Source organism: Oxyura jamaicensis, chromosome 9 (assembly GCF_011077185.1).
Source record: "Oxyura jamaicensis isolate SHBP4307 breed ruddy duck chromosome 9, BPBGC_Ojam_1.0, whole genome shotgun sequence".
Taxonomy (NCBI): domain Eukaryota; kingdom Metazoa; phylum Chordata; class Aves; order Anseriformes; family Anatidae; genus Oxyura; species Oxyura jamaicensis.
Window position 1 is genome coordinate 6,780,779 of NC_048901.1, and position 15,574 is coordinate 6,796,352.

At 37.6% G+C, this 15,574-nt stretch overlaps 1 protein-coding gene and 1 long non-coding RNA gene across 4 annotated transcripts in view; one reads left to right on the plus strand and one right to left on the minus strand.

Moving 5' to 3' along the window:
- LOC118171770 overlaps positions 1-11,053 on the plus strand; it is a 225,403-nt gene extending 214,350 nt beyond the window's left edge. For all 3 annotated transcript variants that reach the window (XR_004753374.1, XR_004753375.1, XR_004753373.1), the window contains exon 4: positions 10,830-11,053. This is a non-coding gene — a long non-coding RNA (uncharacterized LOC118171770). The remainder of the gene's footprint in view (positions 1-10,829) is intronic.
- CLSTN2 (calsyntenin 2) overlaps positions 3,805-15,574 on the minus strand; it is a 339,879-nt gene continuing 328,109 nt past the window's right edge. The window contains exons 13-18 of the mRNA XM_035335162.1: positions 13,988-14,211; positions 11,065-11,235; positions 10,314-10,459; positions 8,725-8,848; positions 6,950-7,134; positions 3,805-6,319 (exon numbers count right to left, since the gene is read on the minus strand). Coding sequence (XP_035191053.1) covers positions 6,110-6,319; positions 6,950-7,134; positions 8,725-8,848; positions 10,314-10,459; positions 11,065-11,235; positions 13,988-14,211 — 1,060 coding nt within the window. The 3' untranslated portion in view covers positions 3,805-6,109. The remainder of the gene's footprint in view (positions 6,320-6,949; positions 7,135-8,724; positions 8,849-10,313; positions 10,460-11,064; positions 11,236-13,987; positions 14,212-15,574) is intronic.

The window sequence follows — 15,574 nt, forward strand, 5'->3', positions numbered from 1 at the left end:
ACCTGCTGAGATATCTGTGGAGTAATCTTCCTGATAGATTTTGCAGAAATATTTTTTTTGTTTTTGGGTGCATTAACAGACTACTTGTTTTACCCTGCTGTAGCATTAGTGCTCATCCTTCAAATGTGTCTTTAGTCTCTAATAAAAAAGAATCTGGCTCCCAGGAGAAACTAATCTAAAAAATACACCAAACAGCAACAAAAAAGACCCCAGTACTAAAGCCAACAGTCTGAGCTGATCACAGGATACACGAATGCATCTGTTGGGTCATCTGAGACTCTCATAATCTGCTTTACTAGGAAGCTGAACACATTCAGTGACCTGATGCTTTTCAGCTTAAAACACTCCCAGCACTGGTTGTTACACTCTCCTTTCGTCTCCTCTCCCTTTTCTTCTCATTTGTTCTCTTTTCTTATGTTTTCTAATTCTCAAAGAATGTGCAGGATCACTGTTTGCTTTTGGGTGCTGTAGAAAGTAGAATATCTTAGGAAATATGGCTTAGCCAAAAGCACTGGGGTGTTTTGTTGGCAACACCTGCATCACTTTTGACTCTATGAGGTCTAAAGAATCTGCAGGCTTTGATGATGTGGCCTGAACAAAGCCTGTCATCTTTCTTAGGTTAGCGTAAGGAGGCAGAAACCCAGTATTATTATATGGTTGCTGATACTGGCTGAAACATGAGGAAGATCCTATTTATATAGCAAGCATTACATACAGTTAGTATTTTCAGAGGCGTTTTTACTTTTGATCTCCCTCTCTCGCTCTTTTTATTATTATTATTATTATTATTATTTTAATTATTATTATTTCTCTCTCTGCCTTAGGTCTGTGTGAGTGGTGTCTGCAAACCTCCTGAACCAGGTATTAAGGAAAGGTCAGCGGTGACAGAGATCATGCAGGGGTGCACAATCCCAAGGCTTACCATCAAAAGTGAGTGACACATCAAGCTGAGGCTACTCTACTACACATTCAGCTCCCCAGCCCCCCGTAGCCAGTATTTCCACTTTTTTTGTAAGTATTTTTATCAGGGCAGAAACAGAGCTCATTGGTTGTTTGTCTCCGATTTTCAACTTTCCAGAAGTTGACTAGTATGAGATTGGGATCCTAAAAACCACCAAATTGGCATGTTGTAAGGGCACAGACTCTATATACTTTGATTCCAGCATTTTCAGCTATTCTCCAGCTCTAGATGTGCTGCTTAAATCCATACGGCTTCATAGAAAACCCTAGAGAAAACAAGATGTGTATTTCTAATCTAGGTAGTATATTTCTATATAAATATGTTAAATATTTTAAATCACATATATATATGCATGCAATATAGTATCACTTTGTGTATGTTTTTCAACATTCTACTTGTATCCCTGTGGTTTCTCACTCTGATAACTGTCAGTATTTGTCAGAAATTTTACTTCATGAATTTTTTTTTTCAACACTGGGATTTCATCAAGAAACAAAAGACAAATATCTAAGTATATTTAAAATACCTTTGTATAAACCATGATACCTTCATTTTTTGCCAAATGAGGTGTTCTCTTACTGTTGCTGTCAATCTGCTGGGACCTTTTTAGGAGTAGTGCAGAAATAGTATACATCCAGGAAACAACTACAAAGGTGAAATAAATTTGCTAATAAATAAATAAAATTAAGGTGTTAATCACAATTAGGGTGTTAATTACGATAGTATTTGGCTCCTTCGCCACCAGCTATATTCCTGGAAATAGTTTATATGGAAGTTGTATTATGCTAAGAGATGTTTATTGTCATTTTCTCTAGGCATACAAAACCTGGTAGTGCTATACTGTTATGGATACACTTAATCTAGTCAGCATTGGAAATTAAGGAAGGAAGAGACTTTTTCAAGCCCTAAAGATGTCCTCACAGTTTAATTTCTTCTCCCTAAATAAGTAAATATTAAATAAGTATCCACATGCTCTTCCAAACCTCCTTAATTTTGGTATATTGTATATTCCAGAACAGCAGCAGCAGGTTGTTGGGGCCACCCATTTAGACTTTTACGTGCTGTCGCCTCTGTAAAGTCTGATGTTTTCCTCATCTGCTAAGCATGGATGGCAGTGGAGATGATGGGGGTGGTGCACATGCTGGCAGCAAAACTTCCCTTAGAGGCAGCATTATCTCACAGCCTGCTAAGATCCCCACCAGGTAAAAGCATTACAGCTGCCTCTTGGGTTAGGGAAAGAGACACAATTAGTACGCGCAGGATTCAGAAGGTTTGCCAAAGGTGAGTTAGGGCTGCTACATGAATTATCTTCTGGCCAGTCCTTATCCTGGGGCTGCTAATGTCCTACAGCAAAAGCAGCTGAGCCACCAATGCAGGATGCTACTGCCTTTTTGAATGACCAACTATTTCAGCACAAACAATGTTTTATTTTAATTAACATTAAAGATGTCACAAACCCTACATGTCTATTTCTAATTTGAACTGGTGTCAGCCAATGCAATACAGACTGAGATTGATCTCAACAACTGTGCATCTTTAGGCCTGCTTCTGTTTGCAGAGATACAATACCCATGCAGGGGAAGGAAGTGAAAAAGAAATGTGAGCTACTCATCACAAAAAAGCAACTTAGGCTGTTACATTAATGCAGATAACACAGTGTATCACCATCTTAACTTTGCATTTGTAGGTTGTTTTTGTTTGTTTGTTTGTTTGTTTTTTCCTCCCAGCCTTGAATTAGAATTCCTGTAATTTAAAAGCATTCCTTGTTCTGAGGCCATTTTAAAGCTCTGGAGTCATAGATTCTTGATGTCATTTATTACCGGTACCTTTTCAGGGATGTTTTTCGGATGCACTTGTTTATTGCTACTGTAAAAAAAGAGCCACCTTTTTTTTTTGTGTGTGTGTGTGTGTGTCTTGATAGCACAACCTTGCAAATGGGGTAAGGATAAACATTACAACTTGACGAGTCAGACACTGCAGTTCTGCAGTTGCCCTTTCAGAGTTTGCAGCATAAACACTTTTTTTAATGAAAGTAGAGTATTTTTGGCTTTTAAGGGGGATCTGTTTATGTGTATGCATGCCTATATAGATGTATGCATTCTGGCTTGGTTTTTAAGCAACTAGTTTACGTCCAAAAAAAAATCATGGAGAGGAAGCAATATTGTTAAAATTAGTTCCAAGTGTTTCATATTTATATGTTATTCTACTAGTAGGCTTTTGCCAATCAAGCCATTGTTGTCAAATTCTACACAAATATTCTAATGTCCACTTCGTGAAGAAATAGCTTATTCTTACTAACATTTTGGGAAAAGGATTTTTCTGTTCATCTGAATGAAAAATGCTGTATAACCCACCCCAACAAGCAATCTAAGGTAGGTACAGTGATACAGTTTAGCTTTCTGAATATTTTGTTGCAAACCAAATTCTAGTGATAACACATTATTGTATTACTATGCTTAGGTCTAAAAAGGTATATTTATTTACAGTAGAGAAAATACTTCATGTTTGCTTCTTTTGTAATGTACCAGCATGACCTGAGAAGATTTCCTTCCAGTAACAAAAAGATAAAATAAAAAACCACTAGATGGACAAACACACCTACATAGACACAAGCGTATAAAAGAATTAAAGGCTTCCAGTCAGATTCTAAATTGCTGTTTTCAAGTTGCCCTAATGTTTGCTGTGATAACAACAATAATAATAACTAGGAACAACAGAGACTTTAAAAATAATTTAAGTCCAGTTTTAAAATTGAATTGACATTTAAATATCTTTAATTTTAATATCTTTAACTTTTAATATCTTTAACTTTAATTTTAGATCTGCCTTTTTTTTTTTTTTTTCCTGAACAGAAAGATTTGCTAACAAATGTGCTGATAGCAAGCATTGTGAAGGTCCTGCTTCATGTCACTAACAAAAAAAAAAATAACACTAGGAAATGATGTAGGGTACTAGGGTGCTAGGAAACGATCTAACATAAATCTTTCTGTTCTGGTTAGATGGTACATAAACAGAAATTTTAGCTCATTTTCTACGATCTTTATTCCTGCAGATAAATTTTATGTGTCTGGGCTCAATTCTGCAAATATTCTTATAATTCACATAAGAGACCAGTAAAAAATCAAACAGGACTGCACATATAAGAAAACTTTTGTATTGCCAGTCTTAAAAACAACAAAAAAGAGAATAAAGATCTCTAATTTTAAAATATATTTAGGGTTCTTTTCATTTACTTTCCAGTTATTAAACTGTGATGACTATTTGAGGTCAGTCTTTCAATACAGCTATCAGATGCAGAAGCTGTAATTTAAAAAAAAACAACAATAACAAAACACTGATGATAAATTAAAAAAAAAAAAGCACAGTACATTCTTTATATTCTATGACCAGGTTCTAATAAACTGAAACTATTGAGGGTGGTGGATACCCACAAGATCTCTTAGGTTATTCTTTGTGGGATCAGCTACCACTCTTGAGTGCTCAGGAACATCCTAGTGTGGCAAGACTGACTGCTTGTTTCTTTGGGAGAGGGGAAAAGTGTAAGTAACTCATTTGAAGTAGCAAATTACAAATGCAGAAGCCAGTGATGAAGTAATAAAGAAAAGGAACTACTTGGGAAAGGAGCAGAAAAGCCACTAGGCAGCATTCACTTCCATGCCATTTTTTTTTTTTTTTATATCCATTAGAACAGTTATCCTAGCAAGTGCTGCATCATTTGGTATGCAGAGCATTTGAAGATACAAAGATTATTAAGAAGGAAAGGGGACAGAAAACACACCACACAGACTTACCAACACATTTTACGTAGCCTTTTTTTTTTTTTTTTTTTTTTTTATCTTTAAACAGTGTATAAGAAAAATATGCTGTGTTACCATAACAAACTAAAACACTCTCTCAACCTCTTAGGATTTTTTTCTCTTCTCTTCTTTTGGTTCCAGGTAGGTTTTATTTGTACTTGTTCTACTCTATAAAACCTTTTGTCAACAAAAATGGCTTCAGGAAGAAGAAATGCAGGCGAATCATGAGCACAAAAGAGGGCTGACAGATGTATGTTTCTCTTGTGCCACTCATGGGTGGTAAGTGTACAGAAGAAACAGGGCATAATGGTTTATAGAATGAAGCCAGACAGGAATTCCGACTGGCTTTCAATAAAGCAAAGGGGAACCTTTTCTTCATGTAAAAATCATTCTTTAAATCCCTACTGTACATACCTGTGGAATAATGGGGTCACTTATTTTCCACTACTTCAGTAAGATACTGCAGCAAGCTAATGATTTTACAAGACAGGCAGTTCAAGCATTGATTTGCTGCAAATTGTTCAATCCATAACTAATGAGCAACTCTACAGGTTTTCAGTATATCAATTCCATTAGAATTTACACTTTCTGTAAGATCATATTAATTTGTGGATATACAATGATTTATTTTTTTGCAACCTTCACCATCCCCTTGTTGCTGTTTTTTTTTTTTGTTTGTTTGTTTTTTAACTTTCTTAAGCCTCTATGGGCAAGTTGGATAAAGTCCCTGTCTTCAGGGTTCTGACAGCATTCCTGAAAAATACACTGTCCATTTTTACATAGGCACACATGCATCCCAGGTCAAGTCCTAAATATTCCCTTGTAGAAGACAGTTGATATCCAAGAAGGCAGGAAGAGACGACAAATGGAATACAGTCTCTGTCACCTGTAGCACTAACACTGTCCTAATTTGAAATGGAATTATACTTTTACACCTGTAAAAGTGTGAGGCCAAATGGCTGCTGTGTTATTTGGACCCATACAGATAATTCTTCATAACAAGCTGGAATCTCTCCTGTATGAAAAAAATAGCAAAGGCAAAAACCTCTATGGATTGAGTGACAGGACTTCTGTCAGAGGCCCGTGGTACAGAAACAAGAAATTGAGGCCTACACTCGCTAACAGATCAAGTTCTAGATTACTCTATTACTGGTACCAGTATGTTTGCACCATGCGTTCTCCAAGCTTTGTAGGAAAAGGGTCAGTTCTATCACCAATTACTACAAGAAGATCATTTTAGGCAAAAGAGTTATAGGCAAGCAGAAGTTCAAATCCTGTCAATGAATTCATAGACTCTGAAAAACATTGTATTGGTGGTTACAAAAGGAGCAATGTGGCCAGAGTATGCGTGTTAGTATGGCAGTGTTGAATCATCCCACTCCAACTGCTCTTGCCTGGTGGCATTCTGTCTGTCTCCCTTTTGGACAATCACTTCTTCCTCTTCTTCCTCCTCTTCCTCTTCACTTTCATCTGATTCAGCACTGGTCGTGTCTTCCTCTTCATCTTCTATGCCTTCTTCCTCCTCACTCTCCTCTTCTGCCTGGTGAGGCTTTTCATATTTCTACAACACAGCCAAATAAATGAGAGAGAGACAGTAGAAGAAAAGTCCATTCTTGCTAGTCAATGGCTATGAGAATGTGAACACTTCCTCCATATCATTTAGAAATGCTTGCATGATGGGAAAATCTGCTTTCCACCATGTGTGGCTATTAGACATCAAATACAATACCATTCAGTAGCAAATACTCAAAACCTACCATAACCGGAATGGAATATCAGTAAGTGATACCTTAGTCAAGCTGCCAAAATTTAACCCGTCAGTGTCAGCTTCTTTGACTTGATGATCACTTCCCCTCCTTTAAGTGTATTAGTGTTTACAATTAAAAAGGTTAAAAACAATTCAACTACATCATCTTGGGTGCTTGGGGTGCAAAGATGAATGGAGAATTGGTGGTGTACCAAGGAATTCTGCACAATCCTATTTAGCAATTATTTATGACAACAAATATTATCATGGTGTGCAGAGTTCATAACTGAGCTGGGGTCCTCAGTGTATGTACACACAGCTGTTCTGCCAAGCCTAAATAAATGTACTCTGAGGGAGGCTTTAAACTCGCTGCTAAGCAAGCTACCAGTCCAGACAGTATCTCCTGGTATTACCATAATATAATAATATGCTTCAGTTATGTACCTCCATGGGGTTGACAGTAATAGTCAGAGCAGAATCATCCCAATCCATTTCATTTTCTTTACTTCCATCATTGTCTGTAGAGCTGTGCTGATGAGCTGTCCGAATTCTATAGATCCCCAAGGCGACGATGAGAATGAGTATGCTCACACAGATCACAATAACAATAGTAGCCACACTTGGAACAACTGGAACAAAAAGTGGAAAAGCAATAAGCTTATATCTATGGACTAAATTGCCTACAAAACACTAAACACATTGTCTGTTTTTTTCCTCCTTGGCACCTGTTCCTTTGGATTGAGAATGGGGTCATCTTTCTGCCATCTGCTTAGGACTACAGAAAGTAGTGATGTGTGCCCACCTCTTTGGGCATAGCATACATGAACGGCATTTGCAGACACCTACTAATGACTATTACAAACCTTTACTAAAAAGTGATCATGCCCAATGTTTACTTTTTGAGCCACTTCATTACAGATGCCAAGCAGTCAATCAGTTCAGAATCAGTTAGGTTCAGAACAAGTGTTTTTGCAGTCTGGGTCAATTAACTGCATGTTGTCTCCTTCTCATTATAGCTAACTGAAGCTTAACATCACTTGTGAGAAAAAGTGTATCTCCAAGTTTTTACTTTAGAAGGTTTCAAATATTTGTAGTGGCACTTCAGTCCTCCCAAAATAAAATAAAGCATTGCCACTCTATTTCCATGTATTACAGCCTTGCTGGGAGACTCTTGAGGATTCAAGATATTTTTCCTCACTGTTCTGTTGCATTCTGAGAAGCCTCTGTCTTCAGCTAGACACAGGAAGGCATCTCTCTGAACTATTCTTATGTTATCAGCTTCATAACTGTATGTGTTAGTGGAGAAGTGCAGCCACTTTTATGTACCTTTGCTACCTAGGTACTGAAGTTCCAGGAGCTACTTTAATTCTGTACACCATTTTGGTGCCTTGCCTGTAAGAATGCTGAAATCAAAACAACATTAAAGTAAAAAAGAACTAGTTTGCAAAATTCATTTTGCAATAGCAGAATATCCATAAAAGTTTACAGAAAAAAAAAAAATCAGTAATTTTCTAACCATAACTGTCTGTAATTATTTATGATTACCTGTGCTTTACATCAGCTTTACTTCCTTACGTGTGTATCATTAAGCTAAAAGTATGTCAGCATTGAAACAGATAGCTTTGGCCTGGGTTTAACATCACTGAAAAGGTTTCTGATTAGGGTAGACATTTTAACTTACACAGCGCAAACATTCAGTTCAAATTCTGGATTTAATGTATACTAAAGCTCCCTGTGCATGCCTAGGAGCAATTCTCTGCAGAGAGCTCCAGACCAAGGTCTGGACAACAGCTAGCAGAAGCGCTGCACCAATTATTGCTTATATATATATATATAAAATCACTTTTATTTGCCTAGGAACAGATGGACAAAAAATAATATGTCACAGAAATACAGACGTATAAGGACAATATAAGCATAAATGTTATCTATCATACCATTCAATACTAGAAACAAGACACTTTGATAACCAGGTGGGTCAGAGTACATAACCTTTACTGTAGACTTAAAAAAGGATACCAGTTTTTCATTCCAAAGCACCTCCTCAGGAAGAGAGAATTGAATGTTGACATCTGTCATAGCTGTGCAATGATCAGGGTGAGGTTTCACAAAGTGTAACTATGGACTTCAGCACTTCATTTGTTGACTAGTTTGAATCACAAGGGAAATACTGACGTACCAGCATCATTATGAGCAGTCTCTGAAAAGGCATCACATACCTGAGTAGTGAACAGTACTTATGCTTCCCTCTGGATGGTGTACAGACTGGAGAAACTGCGGCTCTACTATCATATGGTTTACATGGTCCATAAAGTTGGAGTTGGAGCTGTGTAGAATATTAACCTGGCACAAGTGAAGAATAAGTGGTCAGATACTAAGGAAGTGCTCTGTATTCCAAGACGGCTGGCTCCATAATACATTATATTGTACTAAGAGGTTCATCAGCAGATAGGAACATTATTATATATCCCTTAAAGGTCAAATTCATTCTTTTAGGCCAGAGAAAAATACTCAGGTTAACATATTTCTGATTTCTAGCATTATTGGTCCTTCAGTTGGAGACTTTGAAGTGGCACAAGAAAGGAATCTCTGTTTTGATTTTCCTGTATGGCTAAGCAGTGTCTTTTTCTGGTCTGTGTTGATCAGCTTTCAGATGTTCCCTGAAAGTTAGTGGGAGATTTGTCACTCTGGATACTGACAGACACTATATCAAACCTGTTGAGACTAAAACCAAAGAGAGAACTAAAAGAGGTCTCAGCTATTCCTGTGTCCCTGCTTTCAGGGTGACTTTCTTTGAAGGTACCATCCATTCTCCTCTGTCCTACTCATAGTTACATTACAAGCACAAACCCTGAAGTCATCATCAGGGCTGCAGAATGCTAAGGTAAGATTTCAGTAGGACTTAAATACGTACAGACCTTCAAAACCAATTGTTAAATTTTGAGTGTATTGGTAAGGTCTTGCCCTTCTCCTGTAGTTACTTGGTACCTGGGTTACAGGCTAGGTAACAGATTTCTTCAGGCTAGGTACATGATTCCGGCTAAGATACATCAGCAGCAACTCTGTCCATTGTGATGCATTGGACTTGGTATCAGCAAAAAAGTGCTAGCCAAATTCTCCTGTGGCAACTGACCATGTCTAGGTAGTACAAAAAATGAAGTCTATCCTAAGCATTCATTACCTGAATATTGACTTTCCTTCTCAAAGAAACCTGAAATCATATAAGTTACCAGAAGTATCTCCATCTGATGAAGAACAAATTATAAAATTTATTATAAGGAGTTAGTGCTTGGCAAAAATGAAAAGGGTGAACATCTCAGGAAAGAGAAGTGTAATGGATGAAGTTAAAAAATAACTAACGTAAGAAAAATAATGAGCCTGTGATGATTTACTTCTAAGCAGGTGTATACATCTTCAAACAAACACCCCCACCCCAAACTAAACTAAACAAAACAAACAAAAAAACACCTGTAGGAGATTTCATGTGACAGTTAGGTTATGGAAAACCAGTGATGATAACCTTATCCTCCATTCCAATTGAGAAAGAGTAATTCTTTCTTAGTGGATTTCAAGAGAAGCATCATCTTCTCACATATGCAGCTGACTAGACAAACCCACACTGAGGAGTGCTGACGAATTGCAATGTCCTCTTTGGACAGAACTTAAAATGCTTCCTCTATATGATTATTGACAACAGAAGATGTCAATCATTCTACAGATTTTTTAAAAAAAGTCATTGGCACTGAAGATGAGGCTAAAGCTCAGCTGCAGTGCAAGAAAAGAAAGGCTTAACTGAATTATTGCTTACCTCCAAGTTGAATTCATTGCTGGTGTAACGCCCATTTAGCTCAGAGCACTTGACTCTGAACTTTCTGTCAACGGTGGCAGAAGTGTACCAGTTACGGTATCGAATCTGCCGAAGAACCAGCTCATAGTTGTGCATGGTGTCCACACCTGAAATGGTGGCAGTGAAGCAATAATCACAAAATACTGTGCAAAAAATGCTCTGTGCAGTACAGGAGAAATCAAACAGCCACAGAAAATACAGAATGGTCTGAAAATGGCAGGGGATCAAATATTCCCTAACAGAGAAACAGCTTTTGGAAAAGAATGTAGGTCCATAATAGAGAAGAACAAGTGTAACCATAAATAATTAGAATAAATTACTAAATACTTGAAATAAATAAACAAAAGGCCGGTGAGTTACCAGGACTGAGTGCAGGAGCACTGAGGAATTCCCTTATTCACACATTCCACTGTTATGGTACACTAGAACCCCCGCACTATATTATTTTTTATTTTTTATTGCTATTTTTCTTTTTAGGGGAGTAGCAGGAGGAGTGCAGAGATGAGACAAAGCTGTGCTGTATTCATGGAGGACAATGGATAAACACAGCACACCCAGAGAGCAAGAAGTAACTATGCTTTTTGTGACACACTCTTTCCTGGAATATTTTAAAGGGAGCACAACCTCAGCTTTCTTTCAGCATAGTCCTTTCATTCCAAAGATTTACCTGTTTCTGGGGAGAACTAAAGGAAGGCAAAGTCCATGAACATACCATAGATTGAATATCCTGCTGTGGAATTTGTAGCATCTAGATGTTTTCCTTGAAGCGCCACATGATCTAGTTCTAAACACTCTTGTTCAGGATCAAGTTCTGCACCACTGACCAAAATATCACAGAAATCCAAGTTGTGGAGCACTTCCTCTAATACCACTGGCTTATTGGCTGTGAATACATGGCATATACAAAAAAAATATAAAATAAAATAAAGGAAAGAAGAAACTAAGAAACTAAGAGAAATGCTCACAGAATCCCAGAACAGCTCATTCATTTTATGTGCTTTGCACTGGGGCTTTCAATTTTTGTAAAGATGGCTGAATTTTCTTTACTCAAATTAAAAATGGTGTACTTGAAGCACATCAAAAGAGAAGCATTGTGACTGTTCAAATGCTGCCACGATGAAGGCCTACAAATACATAGTGAGATGAAAGATAAATTGCTCTATAATAAAAGGCATTCAAGAACAGTACTGAAAATAGAAAACTGGTATTTGATCCTGGAAATAAATTCATGTTAACAATTCTGCTTTTTCAGTACAGTATCGATACCGGATTAGTATCACACATTCCTTCTTTTTTTTTGCAAGGAAACGAACTGGAAAAATACGTAACAAGTATATCAATGTTTTGATGAGTTGCTCAGTTATTCTATGACCCATAAAGAATGTGCACTATAGAGAACACTATGCCATCGATCCAAGCACATGGTATTATCAAAAATTGCAAGAGCCTGTGTGGTGCAACTTAGCAAACTTGAGTTCTAAACTGACTATCCCTCAGTAAGTATGACTTTAAAAGAAGAAAAGTACAATATCAATTTATTATTTTTATTCTCTGGTAAACATAACCCAAAGGGTCTGGCAAGACTGTTTAACCAGCTCCCTGAGTATACCATAGGCACAGAGACTGCAGTCTTGGAACTTAACACCCATTTTGTGACTTTCATTTTGAGGGGTGTATGGGGAAGCAAAGCATAGCCCGAGAAGTCTTACACCCTGGATTCCCAACTCCTGGTACAATTCATTTGGGTATCTAAACTCAAGGTACAGCTGGAAACAGCTTGAACTTAGGCCAAAACTGCAGAGCCATCTCAAATTTGCAGGACAGGCAAATCTGAATATTGCTAAGCCTGCTGAGTCAGACTATTTCTTGGGAAGTTATGACAGGCAAGAGCTGGGTTGCAGAGCAGCTTTGCTGCTCCTGCCACCACTGGGCAGACAGGAAAGGGAGGGATGGCACTTCTGGCTACTGGCGGGTCACACCGACTTCTCTGCTGAGGCAGGACAAGCAGCAACACTTTGGCATTGCAGAGGTCCCCTGCAGGTAAAGAAGGCCTCAGAGCCATAGTCATGCTGCTGCCTGTGGCAACTGCCTGCTCTGCTTTTGATGAGAAACAGACCTAACTTGTCCTGCGACTGGGGAATACACGGTGACTAAATCAGCCTCCTCAGCCTTGCCATGTCATGTGCATGTCGCCTACAGTTATAATGATCAAGTTGTGTGACTTCCCAGTAAGTGGAAAAACAGGCATAGCTAGATACGGGTGAACATTTATGGCTGTCTTTGTTTTGTACTTCGGTCCGTCAGATAATATCTGGGCTGAGAAAAATAGTAGTTCAAGCTGTATAATGCAGGAATGGAGAAGCAGAATTCAATAATCTTTTGCAAAACACAATTATTCCCCCAACCAATTATTATCTGTCCATTTTAACTACTCTTAGTGGATATAAACAAGAGGTGGCACATTAGGAGGTACCTGACTTCCAGGCAATTAAACAGTAGTTTAAGAAATGCTGCTATGTTCCATCTGAAGGTGAGACTCAGGCTTTTTAGACTGCAAGGTGCTACAACAGTAATTATGGCAAAATTTGTATTTGGAAAAATTGGGATATACAAAATTTAAAAACTAAACTGAAGGGCAGTAGCTCCTAATTCACTGAGCAGTTTTGGAGCTGTCATAATATTTAAGGACATAGAGCATCGTATATGCAGTGCCTCTAAAGTGAAGGACGTTTTCTACGAAAGAACTAATTTTACATACCTTAATTGTATGCAGGTGATATTGTGATATAATGCACTTTCCAGCCTTCAGAGGACAGATGTAGTTTAAGGCAAGTGATAAGCAGCATTATTACAGAGAACAGCTTCAGGGAATCCATGCCCCTTCACTTGCACATCATTAATGATCTTATCTTTTCAAGAGATGTACCTCTAGTAGCTCCGTATACTAGTCCAAGAAATATTGTTTAGAATGTTGCCTCAGATTACTAAGCTTTTCATTTACCTTGCATGGAAACATCCAAAAGAACAATTCCTTTAGACAGTTAAACCTTATTTATATATTTGAGTATTCACCTAGTGTCAAATACATAATGTCAAATACATACACACATTCTTCAGCATTAGAATAAATTGTCATCACTGAAAACCATCTTTGCAAGTGATTATATTTCCATTATATAGGTGGGAAACTGAGGAATAAGATGACTACAATACTTAAGTATCACCCAAAAGTCAGTAGCAGAGCTGGAAATGTAAGAGCAGACTAAAACAACAACCATAGTCAATTGCTGCTTTCCACTGTATTAGTACAATTAATAAAACCCTGTTACAAATTCTAATAAAAACACACTATTAAGCAGAGTATGTGGAGAAGAGTGGAAACAAATGAGCCCAAAGTACGTGACACTAAATGGGAAAGCTGACCTTTTTGAAGCACACCTTGATCTATCAAGCAAATAGGGATTTGTTCACTTTTAAATCTAAGGGAATGTCTTCAGTACAGTGTTAATGTTGCCTAACGTGGAATAACTTAATTTGTCTGATGTGACTTTGTGGCACTTTTTTGCACTACTTTTTCAAAAAATGAGGGGTTACGTTACACATTAAGTAATAATATTTAAAATAAATCCACACACCTCCGTCGTTTTCTTTTAAGTCCACTGGATGCTCCGTTTTAGTGATTGTGCTGACAATCCTTATGTCAGGTAACAGAGTTACACCTCTTTCAGTTTCAAATTGTGCAGCTGGTCTAGCAAAGTGGTCCATCCCACTTATTGTAATCTTGGGCTCATTGGCCTGAAACACCATTACATAGGCATCGATATCTGGGATACTAATGCAGGTATCTTCACCAAAACATCTGAAAAATACATTATTCGTTAACTGCATGTAACACATTACATATCAAAGGTGTGTGACACTTCCACTGTCCAAAACCCACTTGATGCATCTCATTCTTTTTTATTTTCTCACTTCAGTTTGTTCCATGCTTTGACAATGCCACACATAAGGACATGCATCTGTATGACCACGCACATAGGCTAGCAGTGACAGTAACAACTCTATTTCTCTCATCCCCTCCCACACTCACAACTACTGAAGTTATGTAGGGATGGCTTCTCAGTTAGCATCGTGACAAGCTTGATGTTTAGTAAGGTCACTATGAGAATAGTATTTTGATATTTAACTGAGATTTTACAAAGTAGTGCATGGATAAAAAAAAAAATTAGATGATGACAACTAAGTGTAGTAAACCTAATATTCAATTCTTCATAATGAACATAATGGGGTTATCTTGTCACAAGTGAGTAAAAGAGCCTAATTATCCATTTAATTAGGACCCATCATGAATTCATTCTGGCATCCCCTAGCATTTAGTGGGGCCCACATTAGCATTTCTGTTTGAATCAGCGCTGTGCTTTTGAAGTCGATCTCCCGACACTCTCTACCTTACAGTAAGCATCTTGGCACATACCATGGAACAACCTTGGAGTGTGCAAACTGCACTCCTTCCAGTGAAACAAAATTGGAAGATGCTCTCCAAGTGTGGTCAGCCCACAGCACTAAACTAAACCTAGTACAGACTTGTAGACAGGGTGGATGAGGGATCCTAACACTGTTTTACTCGCAAAATCTGTTCTCACTGCTCTGCACAACTTGGTGTAACAGAGAGGTAGCCCTTAGCATGCTCAGGAGTGGCAGATGGTTCTTCCTTTATACAGAATTATAAACATTATTGTGTAGATTCTTTCAGTATTGTTGCATGACAATGGAAGGACACAGATTTCTGTTTAACACCAGTACTTCGGTGATGACAGCCATATAAGAATATAAACAGACAAAGACGATTTCAAGCATACTTCAGAATGTAACTGTTCTTGCAGCCATATAGTCTGTTAGAAGTAATAGGCCTCATTTAAAAGGTCATGGCTCTAAGTGTACCAAAAGAAACTATAACTTTTTTTAATGAACACTAAAATAAGAATGCATTAAAAGTATATGCTGCTCAGTCAAGTCCAGACTGCGTGCTCCAGACTATAAACAGAATGCAAGTAAACTGCAGTCACAAGAGAATTTTCTTAAAAGGAAAATAGCAATGGAAAACTACAAAATAAATAAGCCTAAAAATGAAATTCATATTTTTTGCTCAATAACATAAAAGAATGATTTGGCAATATAATTTAATCAAAATTCTTCTTTTCACTTGTCTGAAGAAAAAAAAA